This window comes from Dermacentor andersoni, chromosome 9, assembly GCF_023375885.2.
Source record: "Dermacentor andersoni chromosome 9, qqDerAnde1_hic_scaffold, whole genome shotgun sequence".
Taxonomy (NCBI): domain Eukaryota; kingdom Metazoa; phylum Arthropoda; class Arachnida; order Ixodida; family Ixodidae; genus Dermacentor; species Dermacentor andersoni.
Window position 1 is genome coordinate 109,565,112 of NC_092822.1, and position 26,873 is coordinate 109,591,984.

The following is a 26,873-nucleotide window of genomic DNA, read 5'->3' on the forward strand; positions in this document are numbered from 1 at the left end:
CTGAAGTAGGGGGAGCGTGATAGCGCATTAGTTGAATGCATGTTGTCATACTTGTTGTGAACGATGCTGCCAGGGCCTTCAATGGTGAGTCACTCTGCTCAATTCGACTGGTTGCTTTCGAACGCTCCCGAGAACTCTACGTGCTGCTGGTCTAGAGCCAGCGCTAGAAACACATTCTCTTTGTTCATTCGGAGCGCTTGAAGGCGTTTTCACCTTCGAGTCTGGAGCGGGTCCGATGTCTGACACAGTTCTTTGTCACGTGGCCCCGCCGATTGCTCTAGCAGCAGCTGAACTTTCGGCTCGTACAGGATTTATCCGGCTCCAATCTCCAGAGGTTTCCGCATCGCTGGAAACCGAATCGAAGCGAGGTGGCAACCCGTCGAATGTGCAGTGAAGAGCATATGTGGTGAGATATCGCGTTTGTTGGCCAGGAGGGCTGCGTTTGCCATGTTCATCTCGTTTACAGTTTTTTTCCCGAGAAATTTGCTGGAGCTTCTGCTGTCACGTGCCTTTGGTCACAACCTTCTTCAGCTTATGTTGGCGTTGTTATAACGTAACATGCACTGAATGCAGTGGACTTTACATAATAGAGACCAGCAATGGAAGGCGCGTCTGCGATGTGCGTGGGTATCTGGGCGCCAAACCCTATTCGCGAAACCCACCCCTGTGTTCTTTTTATCTCATTGCCAAGTCACCGTTTCTTCAACTTTCTCCAGGAGCCAAACCTCAGATGACTTTAGGCAGCCAGTGGGCACCAAATTATTGGTTTGAGTATAGAACCGTATCCCGATTATACGATTTCTCACTATAACACAACTAAGAGCACGAAAAAAATTTTGATGAATAAAGTACAAGAAAGCGAGTAAAGGAAATACACAAAATGTCGTTGAAATAATTAGTTCATATCACGGTTGCTGACATTCAACACTGAAGAAATGACGCTATTGGTGACTTTACCTTTTGTTATTGCCATTGTGGCGGGTAATGATTATGCGCGTCCACATCTTCAGAATACTGGATTGAATAGCTGCTCTCTAACTTCGTGTTTCTGTTGAAGTGAAGGAAGGATTATTGTGGCAGGTCTCGAACGCGTGATGATCGACTGCGACCTCATGCTGGAGAGAACGCCCTGGAGGGTCCTTCAGGTGCTCTGGACCTCGGTCATTCCAATGGTACTCACGGTAAGGAACTGTTTGCGACGTGACAGTAAGTGCGGAACATACGGGGCTGAACGCCTGATGGTCGCACGCTTTATAAAATGGTGATGATACGTATACGCATATTTCGCCGTTAGAGTCACGTGATTATGAACACGCCGGGAAAGAGCGGCCGTGTTTCCGGTTCACTTGTCTTGCACATGCGTTCTGTCCCCATAGAGATTTAAATGTATTGAATCCTGGGGTCATATATCAGCCCAAAGCCCGACCGCATCATGAGACACGCCGTAGTGGGAGACTCCGTATTGTTTGTACCACGTGCGTTCTTTTTTAACGTGCACCAAATGTATAGTGCACGGGTGTTTTTGCATTTGTGCCCTATTGGAAATTGCATTTGTGCCCCCTGAGTCGGACACACGACCTTGTGCTTAGCAGAGCAACGCCATAACCACCAAGCCTCTACGGGGGGTGTCCCCCCCCCCCCCCCCCCCAAAAAAAAAAGAGAAAGAAACGAAATCGCGAGATGTTTGCCGGTGCAGGGAAGTTAGCAGCAGTTCATGCGATGGGTACAGACATTCTCCGGGCCCGTCTGTATGAGCCTAGACAAAGCCCCTGCTCGAACATTTGGAAAGCCCAGGTGCAGCGCTGGGAAATACGAAATGGATTATAAGTGTCGCCGATGTGTTCTTGTTTCGGGATTCTTGATAGACGCCATGCGATCGTGCTGAATTATTTCGAAATGTGACAAATTTGTACCAGTGAAGCTCAGTCCGAACTTAACGAATTGGTGCAGGACAAGTGAACAACGCCAAGTTGGTTCTGTGCTCATGTAGCTATGCTACAGCTGCCGTGTCGCTGTTCTGTGATTCGCAATAAACTTTTCACCCGCCGTGGTTGCTCAGTGGCTATAGTGTTGGGCTGCTGAGCACGAGGTCGCGGGATCGAATCCCGGCCATGGCGGCCGCATTTCGATGGAGGCGAAATACGAAAACACCCGTGTACTTAGATTTAGGTGCACGTTAAAGATCCCCAGGTGGTCGAAATTTCCGGAGTCCTCCACTACGGCGTGCCTCATAAGCAGAAAGTGGTTTTGGCACGGAAAACCCCATAATTTAATTTTAATAAACTTTTCCTTATTTTATTTTCGGGGGGGGGGGGGGGCTGCAAAGTACATGTTTATCCACATCGCGTTTGTTCTTGAGATCAGGGTGCGAAAGTTTGTTTATCTTGGCGATGCTCATGCGTGTGCGCGGGCGCGAGTGTGATCGTCAACGAGCACCGACAATTGTAGAATTCGGAGCGGGTTTTAGCGAATCAGCATAGGCAGGTGAAAGGAGGGAGTATCCTTTGGTCCAGCAGTGATATGCATCTCGGATGCCGCGTTTCGGCGCATACGCGCTCATTTGATAGCCGCCCCGGTAAAAGAATGCTGACGAGTGCTAATTGTTGTGTGAGCGCGCAGGGCAGGTGAGAATGATTGAACGGGACTGCTATTTGTGTGTGTCCATCCGAACGAGGGAGCGTAAATCCGGATGAAATATCAGCGTCGCTAAACTTATCTGAGATCGGGATCAAACGTTTCCGAATATGCGCGTAGGTTTCTTTTTTTAGTGCGTATTTGCGATAGAATATCCAGAATCCAGAATTTCGAGACAGCTGATCTCACGTGATCAGACGTCCCCTATTTAAGCACACCTGGAAAATACATCTTAACCCTAATAAGTGCAAAGCAGTGAGAATTTCCCGGAAAACGCCTCCTGTTTCCACTGGTGCCTTTAATTACGAGACCGAAGGTCTTTCACTAGAATATGTAACATTTTATAAAAACCTAGGTGTTTACATAACCAATAATCTGTCCTGGCATACACATATTAAGTTCATTGTCAATAATGACAATCACATGCTTGGTTATTTAATGTGCGATTTCTCTATGGCACCATCCTCATTAAAACGTTTACTCTAGGAATCGGCCGTACGCCCAAAATTGGAATATGCATGCTTGGTGCGGGATCCTGGTCATGAGTGCCTCATTCAAACTTTGGAATCGGTGCAAAATCGCAGCGCAAGATTCATACTTCACAACTACTCTCGCCTATCTAGTGTGTCCACCATGAAAGCTACTTTGAACCTTCCTCTTCTTTCCTCACGACTGTGGTATAGCGTGACGTCGCATATCACTGCGCAGCAAGTGCGCGCATTCCTTTTGTACGGATCACATGATCCCTTGTCTATATAAGTGCACTGTGAAATAAACGGTCATCCTTTTGCTTGTTGGAATGCTGCCTGTCCGCTTTATTGCACTTCACAACTACTCTCGCCTATCTAGTGTGTCGACCATGAAAGCTACTTTGAACCTTGCTCTTCTTTCCGCACGAAGAAAAGTGTCTCAGTTACCACTATTTAACAAAATTTATCATCATCCCCATCATAAAGAAGTCTTTCTATCTGAGCCAGAGAACATTTCATCCCGTAGAGATCACCATCTTAAAGTAGGCGTCCCTCTTTCTCAAACTAACTCATATTTTTACTCATTCATTCCTAAGACAAGTAATGATTGTAACCGCCTGCCCACCTCAACTGCCGCAATTACCGACACTGACTTATTTAAATCTGCTATTGAAGACCTTGCTTATTTTCAGTAATCTAGCAGCTGCATGTTGCTGCAACATAGTTACTGTTGCTTGTTTTGTTTTCTGTATTGTCGCATTTCTGTGTTATATGCATTTCTTCTTAATGCACTCCACTCCCTTCTGTAATGCCCTCGGGCCCTAAGGTATCTAATAAATAAATAAATAAATAAATAAATAAATAAATAAATAAACAAACAAATAAAGAAACTTGCACCAAAATCTGAGTACATGAGCGTTTTTTGCATTTCGCCTCCATCGAAATGCAGCCGGCACGGCCACAAATGGAACCCGCCACCTCGTGCTTAGCACCACCAAGCCACCGCGGCAAGTCCATAATAAGTATAATGCATAGCGCACGGCTTATACCTACGTGCAGAGCAAATTAAAATTCGCAGGTCTCCTTACCTATCGCCTAAGATACGCGAAGGCCTTGTAAAGCCTACTGCAATTCACCTTAATCTTCCTTAATCATCTTAATCGACCTCAGTGCTCCCTAATCTACCATAATCTATCGTAATCCACCTTGATCCTTTTTCATCCACCTTAATGCGCTTTGAACGACCTTAATTTACTTCAGTCCTCCTTAATCCACCGTAACCTTCCTTCATCTACCTTAATCCTCTTAATCCACCATAATCCACCTTAATCGGCCTTCATCCACCTTCATCTACCTTAATCTAATTACTAATCAATCTAACTTTGCTAATCATTAATAATCCCTTATACATGGCTGGACATGCTTTGATTCGCTTCTGGCCTTCCTTGGGTCACGTGATACTTTCTATACCTTACAACATGACCTTGAAACAGAGATTTAGGGCTTTCGCCTCAAAACCGCGAACTCGACCATCATGACTCCTCCTGGGCGACAGTGGCGTAAAGCGACAGAAACAGTGCATCGAGAACTATACCGAGACGGAGGGACTCGTTGCGTCTTTGCGGGGCACCGTGAGAAGCAAATGACAAGAGCATACCGCGGCCCTGCCTCATTCCCGTAGATATTCCTGGTTCTGGGCCTGCTCTTCCGGCCAAGCCCCACGTTCCGCGACCAGGCGTACACCGTGCCGGCTAAGATCATCGCGGCCTCTGTAGCCTTGGTGGCGCTCACCTTCGTGCCTTCTTATGCGTACTCCATACTGGCTTCCAACAACTTCGTGAGTACCCTCGCGTTCTGAACGCCCTGCGCTATACTCTTTGAACGGCTAATAACAGCACACTGAAAACGAAGGCCAAGGAAGGAGTAGATAACGTAAGTGCGGACTGTAAACTGGAAGATTTATTGAGGTATCGGACGTAACATAACATTCAACTGCGCATGCGCATGCGAAGCACCAAAAGACCATGACAAGAGATCGTGGTTAGATCAGTTAGCACGAAATAAATATACGAAAAAAAAGGAAAGCAGACACAAAACAACGCCTGCAGTGTGGCGCTCGACTGTCACCGATCTGCGCAATCTAATGAAGGAATTTTCTTTTTTTTCGTGTTCTTGACGGCTAAGTGACACAACTTGAGCTTGATTTCTGCGTGTTATACCATACAGCACCAATGAAATGAACAGAGTGGTGAATCAATTTCTAAGTGTCAATTTTCTATCCCTTTTGAATTGAATAACAACTGCGAAAAAAGCACATCACCTTGGACTAGGAGTGTCCAGAATTCACAGCATACTTTACTATCTTTTATTTTCATTTGAGTGACAGGATGTGACGCCACAAAACAACAAAGATACTATGGGAAACATCGCATTGAAGAGGTATCGAATAATATAGAACACGCGCTTTTTTTTATCATCCATTCAAGACACGGTGCTGAAGCACATTTTTGAACACAAAAAAGAAAAACGCTGCCGATCTGTACACAAGGGTTCAGAGAAAATGTAATCCAAATATCATTGCACTGCATGCTGCAAGGAATTTATTCCCACGTCAATAATAGTAAAAAATCGCTTGCTTTCTTCATCCCAATCTCATCATGCTGCTACGTTGAAAGATGCCAAGCGCACTGACATTTATTCGCTCATTTCGTGATCGCGAGAATATTCTGAGTAACACTATTGTCGCGTAGCTGTCTCTCTTTACGTTTTTTCGTTCGCCTGTGCTGTGTGCCAGTGTTCTTTCCTTTCTTATCGCTTTTCTCTCAAGCTGTCTTCTCGCCCACGAGTGGAGAGGCCGGTTGGGGGAACCTCACGCGCGGCACCACCCACTCCACCTGAGGGTCCGGCCCACGGTGTTCTAACACCGTGGTCCGGCCGGCCGACCGCGTTGTCGTCCGCCTTTGTACTGGCGACAGAAGTGGCGCCTCCTAATTTCCCAAACTGTTCGGGGATGCTTCTCGACTCTTTTGTGCGCTTTCTCTTTGTAGACGCCGATAGTTCTTCCTTCTAGTTCGTCTAAATCCCAACGGATGTCTCTGTAGTTTTCTGTGTATCTTTACTTTTCTTTGGGTCATAATTCTTCAGGTAGGCGGCTGTCATCAAGTTCAAACTCAGCGAAGTCCGCCCACGATTGGCTGTGAGGATTTGAATCTGTGCGGCCTGGTTGGCTCTGGTCAACGAGGAGTTGGTATTGGTGTTCTGTTTGCTCTCTGGCGGGATGTTGTGACGTTTTCCGAGGGTTCCAGGAGAGTTCGCGACGGACGAGGTCGCAGCGAGTGCTACTGAGATGTCGCAGTTATGAATTGTGCATGTGCCTAAATGTTTAATTGGATTAACTAAAGTTCAAATAAATAAAATCAGGAAATGTCTACAGATCACCAATGTGCTCGCCTCATCTCTCCGGTGCGGAACAAGTAGCGGACATTTCTACGCTACACTATCATTGCTAATTTTGAGTTAAATCAATGACAAATACGCATATCTGCGATCTCAAAAAGACCCGGAAAAGCATTTAATCTTTGTGGCTTCGTTCGGAGGCCACGCAGCTACGCGCGTGGCCTCCGAAATCACACTATTGTGCTGCATAGCGTAGATACCGCGGCCGCCACGGGGTGGCGCGACAAGCCCTCTGGTGAGGCAACTGCGAACGCTGATTGGTCTGTGTATGTGAAGCAGCTCCAGGCGCCCGAGTGCCTCCATCTCGCGTCGAGAGTGTTCCGCACACACATGAACCAGAAGTAGCGTCGTAAATAAAAAAAAATATAATTTTTGAGTGCAACCATAGGTGAAATCTTGTCTACTTGCCATCCTCCCTTCCAGCGCACTCGTGGAGACGAAAGGAGAAAGCCGCACATCAGTGCAATGACTACGTGTAATTCCGTTTGTACTTGAAAGATTCGAAAAATATTTGCGACAGGAAATTTGTGAGGCGACATCTTTTATTAGCGAGGCCAATTTATGATCTCTTAGAAAGTCTTTCAGGGCCCCTTTAAGCCTGGTCACATTACCTCGCCGATGTTGTATATGTCCGAGTCGCGCAATCGGTGACCAAGCTGCGTCGATTACCGCAGTTGTTGGTTTATGGGGTGAATGTAACATTTCGTGTTACCGTAATATATCGCATTTTTTCTTCCATCTGTCCGTTTTATCGCGCCTTTCTTCCAACATGAATGCTTTCTAACTCTCTACACAAAAGCAAACAGCTCGAATGACAAGGGACCACTGGCCCTTGTCGATTTCGCTGCTCACTTTTAAGGCGAAAGCCTCAATAAGTCGCTCATTGCGCGGTGACCTTGATCGAAACACAGCAGGCACAAAAAGTGGTACAAAAGCCCACGTGACCGTCTCCGAGCGACGGGCGAGTGAGAAGGGAACTGACGGCGTGCGCAGACAAACAGATGTTGCGTCGCTGACGTCACGTGGTGTCGGCGGCGGTTGTGGCGACAGTCGACTATGAAGCGAGGGAGACGGCGATGGAGGACGCTCGCCTAGCGGATCGCGCGGTAGGCCTCGAAAGTACGCTACGGCCGAGGATGCTCACCAAGCGAGAAACGAGGTGTGACTCGCGAAGCGGTGGGAGCAAGGAGTTCGACCGCGAGTGCCGCTTTTGCCTGCTGAGAGGATGGAACGCGATTGTTTTCGGCTTGTGTTACGCATTTTCAAACACTTACTGGCGACAAACATGCTGCACCTTTCGGTAGTGCATTACGTGCTCGCATGTGTCATTGAGGTGGTCCACCCAAAAGCGCCGCACCTGAACTTCACACTGCGGCTCGTTATGTCTTGCAAGAAATCTAGTTCTCGAATGTATAACTTAAAGCATTACCAAGTGTGCAGCAAGCTTTCGCCTTCAAGTCTTACAGAGAGTGCAACACGCTGCCGAACTTTTCTGTAGAGATGTAGCAACTGTGCACGAGCTAGCAATTTTGCTGTTCTTTAACTCGCCTACCGCGTGATTTGCAGGCCTTTTTGAGCGTTCTGCACCCTTCAGCTCCGTACGCAGATCTTTAGAAAGCCCAGAAAATGCAGAGTGAATATAGTGATAAGCAGTGGTTGAATGAGCGGTGTACAGGCACGAGTGAACGTTTCGATGAGTCGTCAGAGCGATGACAAATCTCATTGTCAGAACATTGGCTCCAGCCTGCGCGTCTGTTGATCGACCGCTGTTGTTCACTTCAAGTTCGTCTTCCTATAAAACTCTGTGTTACTTTACATTTCCACAAATACTGCGTGCCTCGACACTTTCCTTTGACATGCACGTTATTACTCCGAGTTATCGCAGAACGTGGAGGTGGTGAAAGCCCACGCGACGCGCTGGCGTCCCGCTGACCCCCAGTTCGCTCGGGAATACAAGAGCCGACTCGTGGTGTGCGGTCTGATCGTCAAGCAGCACCGCGTGGAGACGAGCAAGTCCGCAGAGGGCGCAGCGGTCGCGGAGGGCGCTGCGACCACCGGGGCCACCGGCACGTTCGTGGTTCACGCGGACGCGACGGCCACCAACAATCCCTGTTTGGAAGGCGTCGCCAAGTGACACAGAAATGACGCCTCTACAGCTTGTCGGCTGAAGGATGCGTGCGGCGTAACGAAAGATACATTTGATACCGTTTTCGTTTGGCTAATAAACGTGCCGCTGGATATGACGGAACCAGCCGCGAAATAGAAACGATTGCACACTGGGTACAACGCTATTACTGCGATGGACATTCTGTGGACTCTGGAGGCGCATTCGCGTCAACGGTGGCGCCAAATTATGACTGCCACGACACATGTTTTCAGGCCTGCCGGTACTTGCAAAACGTATAAACGGGTAATGAGTGCTCATGCCAACCACGAACACTCCCGATTTCTCGCTATCAATAGAGGAAGCAAGGTTTTAGATGCATTAGAACGCGCGCAGACATTCACTGGAACCCCTTTGTGCAACTGCGCGTGCTACCTGATCTTCCCCAAAGAGAAGAAACAATACTTTGTCCTTACGTCGAGGCGTCGTATTCACCAGTGCATGCTCATTCTTGACAGCAGTGACCGACATCGCCTAATGTGTCAAAGGAATGGTGGCCAAGAAGCTGCCGAACGTCTTCTATGCTACTTAGCCAATGTTCGACTGATGCGCGTTGTCTCTAGTGGCGCGGGCGTCGGCGTGAAAAGCAGCTGCCATCCTCCTCTCCCGCACCCGCCAGGGGGGGGGGGGGGGGTGGCAGGAGTGGGCTGTCCGTCCTAAGCACTTCATCACGGCGTGTCAATCTTGAGGTGCTGGAATGCACTCGCGCGACCGCACGCTCGTCTCGAGCAGCTATAATAATTAGCGCGCAGCGACGAAAGCCCCCCCACAACTCCGGTTGGAAGAGAGTGGGCGCCATTTGCAACGGCGCCTTGTCGACCACCTCTAACCACCGACGATGAGCCAATAAAAACGAGCGAAATAGCGAGACAAAGCTGCTCCCTTTACTTTAACTATTTTAAATGCAGAATTGATGAGATCAAGGAAACTAGGACTTGTCAGCGCCACAAGAGCTGTTGGCCTGGCGAAGACAATTGTCGAAGACATTTACCTCATGGCTGACATTTTGTTTTTTTATTGCGACGGCAGTTTATGGGCACTCAGGGGCGCGTTTGCGCCGTGGAGTCCCGGCATCAATGGTGCACGTGAAGCTCGCGCGTCTCTTTGCCTGCAAAAATGACGAAGCCTATAGTGGCCACACCCTCGCGCTCGGCTCAGTCGGCTGTAACAGTCTTGAAGTCTCATCTCGTGCACCATTGAGCTGCGGTGCCTGTAAGGCCGGTGTCGGCGTTGCTTATGACGTCAGCGTTGTGCAGGACGCCCAACTGCTGCCAGGGTTCGCCGTTTCTGCTGCGTAGCACAGCAAAAATGAAGCAGGTGCTTGCTGGAGCCTTTGTTGCCTTTAATTGATGCACAATATGTTGCTCAGTATCTTGATTGTAAGACCCGTTTCTACGCCGACGAATGCGTGATATACCGATATATAAGGAATGTCCACGGTGCGCTCTACCTCCAGTAGCACCCAGAGCTGGCGTATACGTCAATGGTGTAGAAAATGGCAAATGCGCTTGAATAACAACAAAAGTCGGCGAATTTTATTCTCACGAATTTCATTATTACACCTCTTGGGCGCTAAGTACGTAAATAAGTGCTTGAAAATACAACTTGGGCGATACTTCTGGCGTTTGCATGAGCCTGTCTACTTCATACATTGAATTATTCCAGATTACTTCGCGCGCGTTTGAAACATGCTGTCTCAAACATAGTTTCGATAACACAAATAAAAGCTAAAATTGAGGGAGTATAACAGAAAAAATTTTGCGTACCGAAAGTTGCTGTTACAGTCAACAGCTCGACGCAGAGAAAGAATTAGGCGGAATACGCATGTAGCCGCTTCGCCACAGAACAGGCGTCAGTGCGCGTAGAAAACAAAACCGGAAGAGATAAAAAAAACATATATATTGCATTTCTTTGTTTTTTGCTATTCGTTAGTTAATACATGTTGTATGTTCGTAGGAATTCTCATACTGGTCCTCTTAGCATTTTATAGAGTGCTTTGAGGCAAAACACATGCTCGTCTTTTTCTTTGTATTTAGTACCTGTATTAACCCCTGCAATATACATCTCCTTGCGGAGCTGCAGCTTTTCTGTAATAAATAAATAAGTTGTTAAACAAATAAATAAATAAATAAATAAATAAATAAATAAATGTCCCGTTCGGCCTTTTACGGTATGCTACGTCAAGATGCCACATGGGCGTGTACGAACGTCAACGCCCTTGTCTAGAAGGCTCTAGCCACGTGTTCCGTAAGGCGCTGGCGGCATTAGCGATAACACGTGATATGAAAACGGCTGGATGGGATCGTCCAAGGGCACCTTGACAAGATATACCTTGCCTTCGATTGCCATGATGGTTCGGTAATGTTTTGACGGTACTCTCACCCCCGCGAGCGTGTTCTAGACAAGTTTCTTGAGCTCTGCATAGTGAGAAGTGTTCTCTTTGTTCTTTTTAAGTACTGGCCGATTCCTTTTGGAGAGACCAGACAAGAGTGGTACATCAAATTACGTGATTGCATACTCCTTTCCTAAAAGGTAATAAGAAATACAGAAGTCTTGGCAAATGAATACTTGACGCCTTCACATTTGCTGCCAGTAGGAATGCGGAGAGAGAGAGAGAGAGAGAGAAACTTTATTTGGTTCCTTCAAGGATTTAGCGTCTCGAGGTCTCGGTCGTCTTGGGCGCCGGCGACTTGGAGCCTCTTCCGGCAAGGGTGGGCCCCTATTCCAGGGCTCCACTGAGCCTAGCTACCTCACTAGCGTGCTGCACTAAGGCCCTTTGGGCCGTGAGCTCGCAGCTGGTAAGCCGACTCTCCCATTGCTCCGCACTCGGGTTATTGTGTTGGTGGAATGATTTATTGTGTTTACATTCCCATGTGACATGGTATAGTGTGGGTGTGGCCCCGCACCATGGGCAGGTGTCTCTGTATTGAGTTGGGTACATTTTGTTTAGGATGTATAAATTTGGGAAGGAGTTTGTCTGCAATCTGCGCCAACTCGTTGCTTCCTCCTGCGTTAGAGCTTTGTGCCGTGGGGGATATTTGGCTCTCGTCCCTCTGTATAAGTTTAAGATTTCTGTGTATCCGCCTTCACAAGCGTGTGGGTGATACTCCGGGGCGCGCGACTGCTCTGCTCGGAACGTGGTCTCTCGAGCTAGGATGTCTGCCCTTTCGTTACCCTCGATGCCTGCGTGGGCCGGAATCCAAATTAACTTGTGCGTAACGTTCCTCTCGGCGAAGTTGGCTCCGCCAAGAATTCTGAGGGCGGCTTTGCTAATCCTGCCCCTCGTGTAATTTCTGCACGCTTCCTTCGAGTCTGTTAAGATGTTTAGAGGCCTGCCTGACCTATATCCTTCTACTGCCGCCAGCGCCACGGCAATTTCTTCGGCCTCCGCTGTGTCGTCTGCCTTTGCCGTCGCACATGTGATCAGATTCCCGTCGCCGTCCACCACCACCGCCGTGGCCGTGCGCTTCCCTTCTCGCGGGTACGTGGCAGCATCCGTGTATACCGTGTTCTCTAGTAGCGCTAGTGTCTTTTCCACGTATTCGGCTCGCGCCTGCCTTCTGCTCTAGTGGAGGTTGGGGTCCATGTTCTTAGGTACTGGCCTAACGCTTATTGTTTTTCTTAAGCAGTCGGGCACGTCTGCGTATCTATCTACGTGTCCGCTCGTGTCCCGTCCCAGCCTAGTCAGGAGCGCTCTACCTGCAGGGGTGCTTTTGAGTCTGGCTTTTTGCGTTTCAAGCAGGGCTTCCGCCAGTTCGCTGAAAGTGTTGCTGATGCCCAGTTGGAGCAGTTTTTCGTTTGACGTGTTTTTTGGCAGATGGAGAGCCGTCTTGTATGCTTTCCTGAGTATCGTGTCCACCTGTTCCCTCTCTCCTTTGGTCATCGCGTGGTACGGTAGCGAGTAGATGACTCGGCTGACGACCAGGCTGCCGACGAGTTTGAGTGTGTCTTCCTCTTTCATGCCGTATCTTTTTTGGGAGACCCTGTTGATCATCCGGCCCACCTGCTCCGTCACTTTGCTCAGCAGGCTGATGGTGTGGCTGCATTTTCTGCTGCCCTGTAGCCACATGCCCAGGATTTTGATCATATTCTTTTCCGGGATGTTTTGACCGTCAAGCGTTACTTCCAGTGTTGCTTGGGTGGGGTGTCTACCTACTCTCAGTAGTTCGGATTTTTCTGTGGAGCATACCAGTCCCCTCTCTCTGGTGTACTTTTCGACACAGCGCGCAGCCTCTTGTAGCTTTTCTTGTTTTTCTCCCAGTGAACCTTGCGTGACCCAAACCGTGACGTCGTCCGCGTACATCGCGTGTTGGATGCCCTGAATCTCGCCGAGTCGTTTTGCCAGGCCGATGATCGCCACATTATATAGCACGGGCGATATCACGGAGCCTTGGGGTGTGCCTTTACACGGTGTGGAGAAGGTGTCGCTTCTCAACTCCCCCAGCCCTACCGTTGCCGTTCTGTCGGTTAGGAAGTCCTTGACGTAGTCGTGTACTTTCCTTCCGCAGTTGGTGTTGTTGAGGCCCTCCATTATGGCCGCGTGGCTGACGTTGTCGAAGGCGCCTTTGATGTCGAGCGCCATCACAACGTTTTCACCCGCCTTGGGCATTGTGTCGAGTACCTCTTCTTTGAGTTGCAGGAGGACGTCCTGCGTCGATAGGTTGGCCCTGAAGCCATACAAGCTGTCTGGGTACCACCTCCCGTTCTCCAGGTGCTGCTGGATCCTTCTGGTGACTATTCTCTCATACAGTTTTCCCAGGCACGACGTAAGCGAGATCGGCCTGAGATTCTCGATCTGTAGTTTCTTGCCCGGCTTGGGTATCATGACCACGACGGCGTGTTTCCATTCCGCCGGTACCTTCCCCTCTTGCCAGAGCGTGTTGAGGTACGACGTCAGCTGATCGACTGCCTCGTCGCTTAGGTTTCTTATGAGCGAGTTTCGAATCTTGTCCGCTCCCGCCGCTGTGTTCTTGGTGGCCGCTCTCACGGCTTCGGTGACCTCCTCTTTCGTGATGGGTCGGTCCATTTTCGGTTTTCCTCACCGAGATAATCTCCTTTGTAACCTTCGATTTGGTCTTTCCCGTAGCATTTTTCTCGAACTTCTTTCAGGAGCTGCTCTTCGGAACCTTCGTACTGGTGGACCAGTCTTTGGATCGATTTGCCGCTTTCGGACTTGTTCTTGCTAGGGTCCATTAGGGCCTTGAGGATGCGCCACGTTTTGGCCGTACTTAGGGTCCCGTTCAGCGAGTTGCTAAACTGTTGCCACCCCTGTCTGGCCAGCTGCGTCGCGTACTCCTCCGTCTGCCTAGTGATGTCCGCTATCTTCTTCTTTAGCTTCTTATTTAGCTTTTGTCTTTCCCATCTCTTGGTGAGCCCGCGTCTAGCCTCCCAGAGCCTGAGGAGCCGCTTGTCTACCTCCGGTGTTTGTTCGGTTCTATGCACTTCTTGCGTGTACATTTCCTGAATTTGCTTTAGTTGTTGGCTCCACTCTTCAACCGAGGTAATGTTACCCTTTAGCAGTCGACAGTGTGCTCTAAAGGCGTCCCAATCCGTCAGCCGAGCCGTACCAATTTTCCTCTTGACATTGTGTGCCACCGTGCTGACTCTTATTATGTGGTGGTCGCTGCCAAGGTTCTCGAGCAGGTTTTCCCACTCTGCCTGCTTGGCGCCCCTGATAAAGGTTAGGTCGGGACACGTGTCTGGACTAACGCTGTTTCCCTGTCTAGTCGGCTGGTTTTCATCGGTTAGCAGCTCGCACCCGGTGTTTTCTGCCGCCGTGCAGATGCCTCGTCCCTTCTTGTCTTCCTTTTTATAGCCCCAGCGCGGGCTTTTAGCGTTAAAGTCTCCCGCTATGATTAGGGTGTTTTTTCCCGCCAATTTTTTGGCCTCCGCGAAAAGTTTAATAAAGTTTCCTTTTGTCTGTTTAGGTGGACTGTACAAGTTTACTATGTAGGTACTTCTAGCCTTTCTTTTCTATTTGGGAATCACCTCCGTGATCACGTGTTCTATCTGGGTGTCCTCGATTTCTTTATGCGCTATGGTTACTACTTTGTTACTTATGAGGGTCGCGGTGCGGCCACTCTCCTGGCACGTGTAGCCCCTGAGCGCGGGGGTATTATTGGGTTCCTGTAGCATGATTATATCTGGTGGATTTTCTCGCGTAGATATGAACTGTTGCAGGAGTCCTTGCTTGCGCTTGTACCCTCTGCAGTTCCACTGCCATACTTCTAGTTGGTTTTGTCCTGCCATGTTGCGTTGTTACTGTTGTTGCTTGTACCTTGGGTTTCTGATCCGAATCTCCTGTCATTGTATAGCCTATTCCTGGCGTCATTAGTGGTTTTCTGCGTGTTTTGATTTTTGACCTAGTTACGGAAGCTCTGGTCCTGCAGAGCTATCTTTTGTTGCGTTTGTTGCATCTGATTTTGCATCTGTTGCATTTGGTTTTGCACGCTAGTCATGAAATTCCTGATTTCATCATTAAAGCTTTTCTCTTCTGTGTTTTGCTGCACTGGTGCCACGGCCTGCGGTGGTGGCGTTGGCGTTCTGATCGGCGAGTACCCCGCTCGTCTGAGCTCTTGCATTTCTTTAATTAGGTCGTCTATCCTCTTTCTGAGTTGTCGCGTTTCTTCTCGGCTTAGCTCGAGTTCGCGTTTGAGACTTTTGTTTTCCTCACTTAGTTGCCTTTCGGCTGCTGTCTGCGTGTTGTTGTTAGTGTGTGGTCCCGAGTGCGGAGCAAAAAGTGTTTTGGGAGGGCCGGTCCCCCAGCTCACCTTAACGCCGCCGCCGCTCTTCTTTTGCTGTTTTTGCTGCTGTTACTGACCCGTGCCGCCCAGGGGTGGATAGGATCCGTCCCGGTTGGACCGTCGGCTCCAGCTCCGTGACCCGCTCCGGTAGGCATTGAAGTTTTGTTGACCCTGGTCCTGGCCCTCGTCTCGGAACCACCTTGGTCTTCTTGCGCCGCCCACAAACCAACAAACCAACCAAAAAAAAAAAAAAAACAATCAAAAAGAGAAAATCAACGCACGACAGTACAAGTACGGCTGCACTGCACCTAAGAAAGAACCGGGAGTTATTGAGTTGAGCACGCCTTGCAATAGCGCGTTCCTAGCGCGTATTGTTCTGCTCAGGAAGAATAGACGACGTGTGACTGTTCTAGTATTTGGTACTAAAATTGTTTTACTAGGCCTCTTGCCTGTCGCGATTCATTAAATTGCATGCACGTGCCGAGTCTCATATTACTGTGGCTCTTATAACAATGGTATACATCATTTGTAGGCGTTGTATTTGGCGGCGAGTTTCCCCCCTAGTGTCTGGAGCTCAAACCACAACATGACATTGGCAACGGCAATGTGCCAATCATAAAAGCAGTATAGATAAATCTAAGTGCTCTCCTTTGCCCTATTCCTATAATGTCTATGCGAATCTTTGTGAGCGGGTCCCCGACAGTGTCTACACACTTTAGCAACCACCTGGTGGCTGTGCTGCGTACTGTTAATTCATGACACTGGTGCGCTATATTAAACAGTGCTTATAACAATAAATTTTCTATTGTCGCCAAGGAAACGTACTTGGCATGTGTGTTATAGGTAATATAAGAATCAGTTGCTAATCCGAGGCATGTGAATTCATCGAATTGCTTAATCCCGATACGGTGTATCTTGTAAGTGCAAACTAGGGAATTTTCCTTACGCGTGATTACCATGTACGCTACTTATACGTAATAATTGATCCGGATGGCGTCCAGCGCTTTTTGTTACGCCAACCGTTAGCGCTGGTTGATCGATGGGGTGTCAGATGGGGTCATAAGGTGTCACAAAAGATACCGCTGTAGTAGTGTAGACATTATACTGACCGATAGCCATGGGCGCCGCCATATTTCTTCACGTGACAGCGCCCGCCATTGAGCGCCTTCTGACCGACGTTCGCTCGCTCGTTTAAATGACCACCATGTGGCCGCAGATACGGCGCAGACAGCCATTATTTCGGCCATCACGGTGAGCAGCCAGTGGGTACAAGAGACAAAACTTTCGTAAAAGCTGCAGAGGCATTGTATACGCCTCTCATGTATCCGTCTCGTATGCATTGCAATCTTATTGTGCGCAATTATACCGGCTAAAGGAGACAAGTGTAGCAGCCTCATGTTTGCTTTTACTCTTCATATTGTAGCCTTTACAGCGGCACATATATAAGGTTGTTGCGGCGGTGCGCGGGTTGGCAGAATTGCCTGCATGTGCAACGACTTGGTTCGGTAATAGGCGCATGTGCGCGCGCAGAAAAAACCTGTTTGCAACCTGCTCGGATCACGGTGGTTGGTTCCGACCGGGTCATTCTCGTCGCCGGCGCTGATAAGATAACTTAGGAAGTGTTTTCTGATTACAAACAGCGCACATAAAAATGTATTCGCGTACGCGGTGACAAAGACTGTTGCAAGAGGTCGAGCGATCACTTGCCTTCTGTTTGATTTCCGGCGCAGAAAGAAAACCTGTGCTGCCCTCCTATTATTGCACGTATGAGTTCGCTGCCACGGAAAGTGAGGTTGCTCGAGTGATTGGTCACTAGAATTTAACTTTCTCGCTCAAATGCAAAAAAAAAAAAACTTTATTGAAATAGGCCCAGTGGTTGTTTCGAAAAACATTTCTGCGTTTTACATCTGTTTGAATAGGTGACATTAGAGTTGGCCGTTAGGAAAAGCTTCCTCTTAAGGGGAAATTGGAAATAAAATCAAAGAAGGAGAGGATATGACTGGCAACGTTTAAGGTTCAGAGGGTGCGCAGAAACACAAATGATATTTTTTGGTGTCGTTTGCAGCTCGGAACCTTGGGAAATTTGCCCCCGGAAGAAAATTTGCTGCTAGTACTAATACCACAAAAAATTGCAGTGGTATTTAGCCTGAAGTTTGCTTAATGTCATCGTAATAAGCTTTGCCTAGCGTCATTAGCATAAACAGTGCCTAAACTTCCACTGATATCAGCGTAAAGGTAGCGTAACGTCATGTAAAAGTTATAACTTCTTTATGAGGGAATATCCACCACCACTGACCAAGCTTAACAGAGAAGAAGCCGTCATACCACGACGACTTCAGATGGGCAATTACCTCCGCATCACTTTACTACACGCAATGTACCCCTCAACATTTGCAAGAGACTGCCAATTCTACAGTACACCAAACACCCTTTACTACATGGTCTGGGAATGCAAGAAGAACCCGCGGACAACGCCTATCCAAGCACCAGCAGAAAACAAACAAGGTCCAGCGGACAAGCCGACGACATGAGGACCAGCAACGACTGGTGAACAGGCACAGGCTACCAGAACATGGCCATGGCTACCTACCTGGAATAAGGTGACCACCCACCTTCGGGCCTCAACAGTTTGGTCTCCAAAATAAGGTTTATTCGCACACTGCATCATGTGAAGTAAAGCTTATGAATATGCGGAGAAGCCTGGGTAAAAAGGTAGCGATAATGAAAATTTAATGACAGGCACTTAAACTGTTAGGGGTACATTTTAAAATTATCCAATGGCTGCAAATGCAAACAATGAGTACTTAGAGCATGCACAATGCAATCAGCACTCCCTGTAATCTTGGCGATGAAGCTCAAAGTGCTCCTGCTAGTGTTCAACAGCTCCTGGCAGACAGGTACGGTTCCCTAGGTATGGAATAGCAGTCGCTTAATTCCACTGCTCAAGCCTGGCAAGTCGACTGTAGACATTGCATCATACCAACAGATCGCGCTTGCCAGTTGCATCGCAAAACTAATGGATAGCATGGATCTAGTACGGCTAGAATGGTGCCTCGAACATTACCAGGTATATCCAGACGCAATGACCGGTTTCAAGCGTGGCCGTTCTTCCATAGACAACGTTATCGACTTGGTGACGTAAAACTGGCACCAGAAGTCCTGCAAACGATTATCTGCGGCCCTCTTTCTAGGTGTTAATGGAGCATACGATAACTTAACGCACGAATCGATTCTCAGCACATTAGAGGCAGTAGGACATGGCGCAAGATCTATTTCTTGATTAGTGACTACCTACAAAAGAGATCATTTTCCATACTTAACATTGGTGGCCCAACCTTCCAGCATTATAGTAACCATGGTGTACCTCAGGGCGGAGTAGCGAGGCTAACGCTCTTGAATCTAACACTAATTGAACTAGCCGACATTCTTCCATGCACCGTTAGGATCTCCATATACGCCGACGACATTTCTATTTGGACGTCGGGTATGATGTGATCTCAGCTTCGCGCGCGGCTTCAGGAGGCAGGCACTTGAACATCATCCTACCTTCTAGAACAAAGCCTTCAGATAGCATGGGAAAAGTGTGCAATGGTAGCATTTACCAGGAAACCATGGTCTCCATACGTGATATCCGTCGACGGACAGCTGATCTCACACAGCACGTCACAGATTTTTGGGGTGGTCATTGACAGAAATCTCCTCTGGAACCCTCATTTTAATTATGCGAGAAAACCACTGACGGGACTTTGCCATGTGTTTAAGTGATGCAAAAACCGGGGGTAGTGTCAATCCAACGTCTGCTGCAACTGTACAGGGTCATATTTAATGGACTCCTGTGGTACAGCCTACCGGTCATCTCGAACAGCTGCAGAACTAACCTGAATGCCATCCTAAGCATCCAAGCCCAAGCCCTAAAGATATGCCTTGGCCTACCGCGGAGTGCGTCAACGGCTGAAATTATTACACTAATTATTACATTATGACACAAATTATTACATTAAATTATTACACTAATTATTACACTATTAGAAGGTACGTTACCATTGAAGCAATGCGTGTGCACATAAGACACTTCGCTCGGTCTCCTACCTACCACCTCGCAAGTGTCGCAGTAGAAACGCCCCACACGACATTCAGTGCAACTCTCTCCGCGCACCGTGCCTCTCTCAGGTCAGGTCACGCACCTGCGGCGAGACCTGCGATTCTTCGCTGGTGTGTGAGCCGTACTCAAGTAAACCTAACAATCGCAGGACTTTAGAAAATGTCAGACTTACCGCTATCTGCACTTAAGCAACTTAGTTTACTCCTCTTGAATGAGAAATACGGTGACCACACACACGTATGTATTGATGGCTGAACTACATCAACCAGTTCCGGTGGCGCTGTAGTTACACCAACAATGAGAATCACCCAGCGCTTCAAGACTTCCCATATCACTACGTCTGCAGCTGCAGAGGTAGCGGCTCTCCGCGACGCGCTTCATGTGATAAATGCTGAAACTCCTCGAAAATGGGCAGTCTTCTGCGATTCAGGGCCGGCCTTACAATGTGTACGGTCGTTTCTCCGACATAAAAATCATGATCAGGTGACGTGTGAAATTGTGAAACTTGTCCATCACTTGACAAAAAAAGGCCATATCTATTTTCAATGAATACGAGGCCATTGCGGCATCATTGGAAATGATGACGCAGATAAGGCAGCTCGGGCGTCAAACAAAAGACCACTGTATCTGCATTACTTTCTCGCGGACCAACGCTGCGAGACTTCGCATTCTAGCACCTACGCTTTCCTTAGCTGAGTGGAACACCGCACATACAAGTGCACAGACTAAACGCTTCGACGTAACTCGGACCTCCAGCCAGACTGCAATGACGCGAAGCGTCTCTTTGTTGGTTGTGGCTGGGAGTTGCCTTCACTAAATCATTTTTAGCACTGATTGGAATGGCTGACAGTTCTGCATTTGATGTCTGCGGATGCAAGGAGAACATTCACCACTTATTGTGCCACTGTCCTCAATTTTAAGCACAAAACAATCTATGTCGAACGCATTTAGGAAACTGGACGATCGTCCTCTGAGTGAACAGACAATACCAAGGCATTGTCCCCACCGATCATCGGCTCAGAAGGCAGTGAAGGCACTCTTTTGCTTTCTGAGAACGTCTCGCTTGTGCGAGCGCCGCTGACTCGGTACGTCTATACCCCACCATCTCTCTATCTCTCTTTCTTTCTTCCCCTTCTCCCCTCCCCCGGTGTAGGGTAGCTAACCGGACTCTTGACTGGTTAACATCGCTGTCTTCCTTATATTCTTCCTTCCTGTGTTGTATTGCCATCGCAAGTGACTGCGCCCATGTCATTTTCCACCTTCTATTGCTATGTGGGGACATTGAACTAAATCCTGGACCTGGATCTTACACCCGCTCAGGCAATACAGACTCGCACAAAGAATTGCTTGAGGCATTGGGCGAGTTAAAGAATGGACAAACAACCCTTCTAAACGAGATGAAATCAATTCACACAAGACTGGCTCAACAAGAGAAAGCATTTAAGGAGATAAAATCAAGACTAACAAAAATTGAAGAAGAATGCGCCTCACTAGAGTCCCTTAAAGCCCAAATTAGCGACGTCCAGTGCCTCACCCAAGAAAACGCAAACAATCTGTCAGACCTTGTACATAGGCTAGACGACAGCGAGGAGAGGGCCCGTCGTTCCAACCTCGTATTCTTTGGTGTGAAGGATACTGACCGCGAAACCAGGGCCGAATCCGAGAATCTCATAATAGGTATTTGCAAATCCGAGCTAAATCTCACAATCCAACCTATACACATAGAACGGGCCCACCGGCTTATTAATTTCAATACTGAGAAGAACAGGCCTATTATTGTCAAATTCGCACACTTCAAAACTAAGGAACTGGTTCTTTCAAACGCAAAACTCTTTAAGAGTACAATTCACAGCGTATCCGAAGACTACTCTCGTAACACTCGTATTGGCCGTAAAAACCTCATAGATTACGCTAAAAGTCATCAAAAAGGACGTTACCCTTCGACACGACAGGATGGTAATCGGTACCATCACGTACACATTCGATCACGCATCGCAATCAGTGTTACCTCGAACCCCATAGCTATCATCCAAACAACCCCCCCCCCCCACAAAAAAAAAAAAAACACTCCCAACTCACTCTCAGTCCTTTACACTAACATTACAAACCCCCGGCCTAAACGCGATGCTCTATCTAGCCTATTCAACACCACAGAAAGCAATGCAGTCGTACTAACAGAAACATTGTTAAATGAGAACATAACGGATAGCGAAGCACAGACCGCATTCCGCAACTGTGATGTCTTCCGCTGCGACCGCATCGGTAAACGATGCGGTGGCGTTCTAATAGCAACACACCACAGCCTGAAATTTCATGTTATGCCGATTGACTCTCCCATCGAAATATTATTAATCTGTTCTAAAGCCTCATTTCCACCGACAGTAATCTGCGCTTGCTATCGTGCTCCAGACAGTGATGCTTCGTTTATTCCTTCCTTCCACAACGCTCTTCATGTGATAACTTCGGAACTTCCACGCGCTTGTCTCTTTGTCCTAGATGACTTCAACTTTCCCGAAATTAATTGGCAGAACCCATCTGACACGACTCATCTTTGCGCGCGCGATTTCTTTAATACTTGTCACACTTTTGGTCTGACCCAACTGATCACCAGCCCAACAAGGCAGAATGCTCAATCATCGAACATATTAGACCTAATACTAACATCACATGCAGAAAACTTGATATCACTCTTGAATCTGCCGGGAATCAGTGACCACTCAGCAATACACGCCACGTTTCTCAACCACTTACCGCACCCTAAAAAAATAACAAAAAAATCGCACTTTATGACAAAGGAGACTATGAAAGCATCAACAGTGAACTTGATGCGTTCTGAACCTGGTTTCTAACCGATTTTCTTGATCGCACCCCTGAAACTAATTGGCTACTGTTCAAAAACAATATGCACGCTCTAATTGAAAAATTTATACCTACCATTACTGTAACTGAGCGCCATGAATTACCTTGGTTCAATTCAGTGCTCAAACGCATGCATAACAAAAAAGAAAAGCCGAACCGCCAAAAAAAAAAGCATAACCCCTCCACGTGGCAAAATTATTACGAAGCAGAAAGATCCTATAACCTACAAGTATACGAAACTAAACACTCATTTTTTTGTTCTACTCTACCCGACATGATACGTACAAACCCACGTCAATTCTGGAAGTGTATCAATCCTAACCCCATCAGAAATATAACACTGTGTGACGATGATAATAATCCAATTGAAGATCACGACGTTACGGAAGTTTTGAATTTATCATTCAGCTCTGTTATCACCCACGAACCGGATAAGGAATTACCCGATTTCCCTTCCTTTAACTTTCCACCAATGCCGGACTTCAGCTTCGAACCTGATGGTATTGTCAAAATAATCGACTCTTTGAAATTAATCGCCTGAGCTGGTGTTGACAGAATTAATACAAAAGTGTTAAAAAATACAAAACATGCCACTAGCACCATATTGTCTCATATCTTTCAGAAATCCCTTTCATCAGCCATTATATTCCATGACGGGAAAATAGGCAAAGTCATCCCAGTCCCCAAAAAAGGACCTTCATCTTCTCGCCATAATTATAGACCAATATCTATCCCATGTATCACTTCTAAACTAAGGGAACATATAATTTTCTCTCAAATTATGAAATTTCTAGTGTCCGTCAACGTCTTCCACCCTAACCAGCATGACTTTTTAAAAGGTTTATCTTGCGAAACACAGTTAGCCCTCTTTATTAACGACCTTAGCTCTAGCATTGACCTTAACAATCTTATTGACGCCCTCTTCCTCGATTTTGAAACAGCTTTTGACAAAGTTCCTCAAAAACGACTATTCCTAAAACTTTCTCGTCTCAATCTTAATGAACATGTTTTTAATTGGATGTGCAGCTTTCTCACTAATCGGCAGCAGTTTGCCTTTGCTAATAAATGTTCATCTTCTTATTCCTCTGTAATATCTGGGGTACATCAGGGCACTGTCTTGGGCCCCCTTCTTTTTCTCATATATATTAATGATTTGCCTGCTAACATATGTTCTAACATTCACACATTCGCTGATGATTGCGTCATCTATCGGCCTATTACTAACGCCGATGACATTTTGTTTCTTCAGTCTGACATTCAGCACGTACTAACCTGGTGTAATTCATGGCTAATGTCCTTAAATGTGAAAAAAAAAAAACATGTCTGCTATCATTCCACCGACGTCACTCACAACCATCTTCAAGATATCTAATCGGGAATGCAGAAATTGCTTCAGTATCAACTTACAAGTATTTAGGCATCCATTTGACACCTGATCTAAATTGGTCTTTTCATATATCACAGGTTACTAACGAGGCAAATCGCGTCCTTGGTTACTTTCGGCTAACTCTGCAACTAGCATCCCCATCAGTGAAATCCCTTGCTTACTTAACACTTATCCGTCCCAAATTAGAATATGCATGTGCGATCTGGGACCCTCATCAAAATAACCTTTCCACTACTCTTGAATCTGTACAAAATCGCTCAGCTCATTTAATTTTCTCCGCCTATTCCTATCACTTACGTGTAACTGAACTAAAACGTAATGCTCATCTCACAACTTTAGCGAACCGCCGAAAAATTTCCACACTGTGTTTGTTTCATAAATTCTTTTATCATTCATCTCTGAACTCCATTATCAGCCCCACCCATCACATTTCCACTCGCACAAACCACGAGAAGGCCTTCTACCCTCCCCCTGCCCGAACTTCTGCGCATCTGTCATCAATTTTCGTCCATACAGCAAGGGACTGGAATGACCTGCCAAACGCCATCGTTGATCAGATCGACTCATCGTCATTCAGATCGTCCATAGAAGGAATGTATTGCTGAAATTCCATCCCCTCACGCACTACCCCTTCAATGGGGCCTTTGAGGTACTAATAAATAATAAATAAATGAATATGTCCCTCTCTTCCTCCCTGCTTCGAAAGCTATAGAGATGTATTTGAATAGGCGACATCGGAGTTTGTATCCGATGCCGCCTATTGCAATACATGTAATACGCAGAAATGCTTTTGGGAGACAACCCCTCAATCAACTGAATAGCAATTATTGTATTTTAGAGAGAAGGATAATTATATACTGACTGTAACAAGAAGTTGGACTGAGGACTCGACATATTTTGAGAGAACTGTCGGAAATTGGTTTGGTAAAATAAGGGAAGCACAGGGTTTAAAAATCCGTACCGCTGCACCAAAAACAGATATCGCTGTGTCGTAAACTGTATACGTTAAAGCATCTCAGGTGGACAAATTTCATGCATGAATTTGCAGCTTACACGAACTAGTTACAAGTGCCACGCACAATGTAGTGGCGCATTTTAGAAGGATGTATGATGCATAAATACTGTCCCGTTTAGAAGTATTATTAGTCGCAGTTTAAAGGATCGTTACAGCCTTCTTTGCTGCTGAGTTACAAAGCTGTAAACGTGAGCGAGTCGCTTTTTGAAATTGTGCAATTTTGAACAATTTTTAACAAAAATTGGTAGCCTGAATGAAATATCTCCTTCTTACAGTCCCCATTATGCATGTTTTTTTCTTCTTTTGGAATGAAGCAAATCTCATCAAATTTGGTGCAGTGGTCGTCAAGAAAAGCAGTTCCTTCGTCCCCATGCATTTAGACAGAAAAAAAAAAACGATGCAGCGAATCCGCTCGCACTCTGCGTGTCCAATGTGCTGCCTTGTCTTCTGCCTCCTCTGCTCTCCCTCTCCCCAGCAGGCCTTCGCTAGTGCGTCGATACCCTCTCCTGCAGGTTGCTAACACTCACTGCCCGCCGCCACGTGCCAACGTAACGGAATAATAGCCAACTTGGGAAGCGGCTCTTCCGTACCCAAAAGGGGGCCGCGTGTATATATGCTTCCGATGGCCAAACGCCTTTGTAGGTCATTAGCGGTTATGGGAGCACGACAGGAACGTGACAAAGGGAGGACAAGGGCATGTGGTAAGATATGACTTGCACTTGTGCAAGCCATATCTTGTTAACACTGCAGTCTTGTTTAGAGACAATGATCGGGGCACGCGCAAGATCGTGGAAGCTGCAGTAATGAGTATATAGCGATTTCTGTGAGTGCGTCAGCTCACCGTTTGTTTTGTTATCTGCCAAAGAAATAACATGTGTGCGTTAGAGGGTGCGATGAAATTACTAGTTATTTCTGTTTCTTTTTGTCTGTTTTTCGGTATATATTCACGACATCTTGCATTAAACGTTAGTTGTAAATTAGCGCCAGTCCTGTTGGTGTCCATTTGTGGTTCTTTGTAAATTCTGCGCTTAAACAGCATTAAATACGGAGCAACAATTTTCGCTACAGAGAATGGGAGACAAGGTGTTCCTTATCTCTGCAAATGCGCGCGGAGGATGGGCCCAGCAACAGCGAGAAATAATAAACGACCAGTCGCCCATCCTTATGTCCCCTCTCCAGCAAGCCTCTGTTCACGTGATAGGTAAATGAGAATGCAATGATATGGAAGACAATGGTAATAAAATATGCGCGCGTGGCGTGCATGGAATCACGCGCCGGATGACTTTGTCATAGCCACCAAGCAAGAAATAGAAAACGACTCTTATCGCTAGGTTATCCGACGGATACGCATGGGCGATTAGAGACGTCGCAGTTCAATAATTTTTGACGAACGCGTTGTCTGTTTAAGTTACTGCGTTTAAGTAGGCTTTGAGCGTTTCTTGGCGGTGACAGATACTCCTCCTGTCCGACATAGTAATTGTACGTGCCCTTGATGCTATAACCAAATAGACAACGCAGGAAATATGTAGTGGCGTTAGGTGTAGAACTAACAAAGTACGAATATTCCTGAACAGCTGCAAACAAACTCGTGCGTGAGCGCCGCACTCCGAACGCAACACTCTTACGAACACGTAGACAAGAGAGCCACGGACACGCAAGGACTTCAGCACAATTCAGGAAACACATCCACAAATACAAAGCAGTGTTTATTGCACGAAGAGCGGTTGTAATGAAACGATGAAGCAAAAAAAAAAGGGGGGGGGATAGGAAACGCAGAAATAGAGGACAGAACTAGCAAATGAAAAATGTAATGAGATGATTAATTCGTAACTGGTGAACAAATAATTGCGTGTACAAAAAGGCCACAGGGTACTGAAACTAAATAGACGTGCGTACAAACGAAATTTGGGTACTTTGACTCAGTGCGGAAACAACCAGTGTATGTTGTACGAGATAATGAGGTAAGAAGGTATAGCTCGTCACAGAGTGCTTTATGAACGAAGGACTACAAGTACACTGACGTTCGTGTGTAGCCGAATTATG

General features: G+C 47.0%; 1 protein-coding gene across 1 annotated transcript in view; it reads left to right on the forward strand.

The window, feature by feature from the left end:
• LOC126527933 (uncharacterized) overlaps window positions 1-26,873 on the forward strand; it is a 120,088-nt gene that overhangs the window by 54,460 nt on the left and 38,755 nt on the right. The window contains exon 7 of the mRNA XM_072284278.1: window positions 1,081-1,181. Coding sequence (XP_072140379.1) covers window positions 1,081-1,181 — 101 coding nt within the window. The remainder of the gene's footprint in view (window positions 1-1,080; window positions 1,182-26,873) is intronic.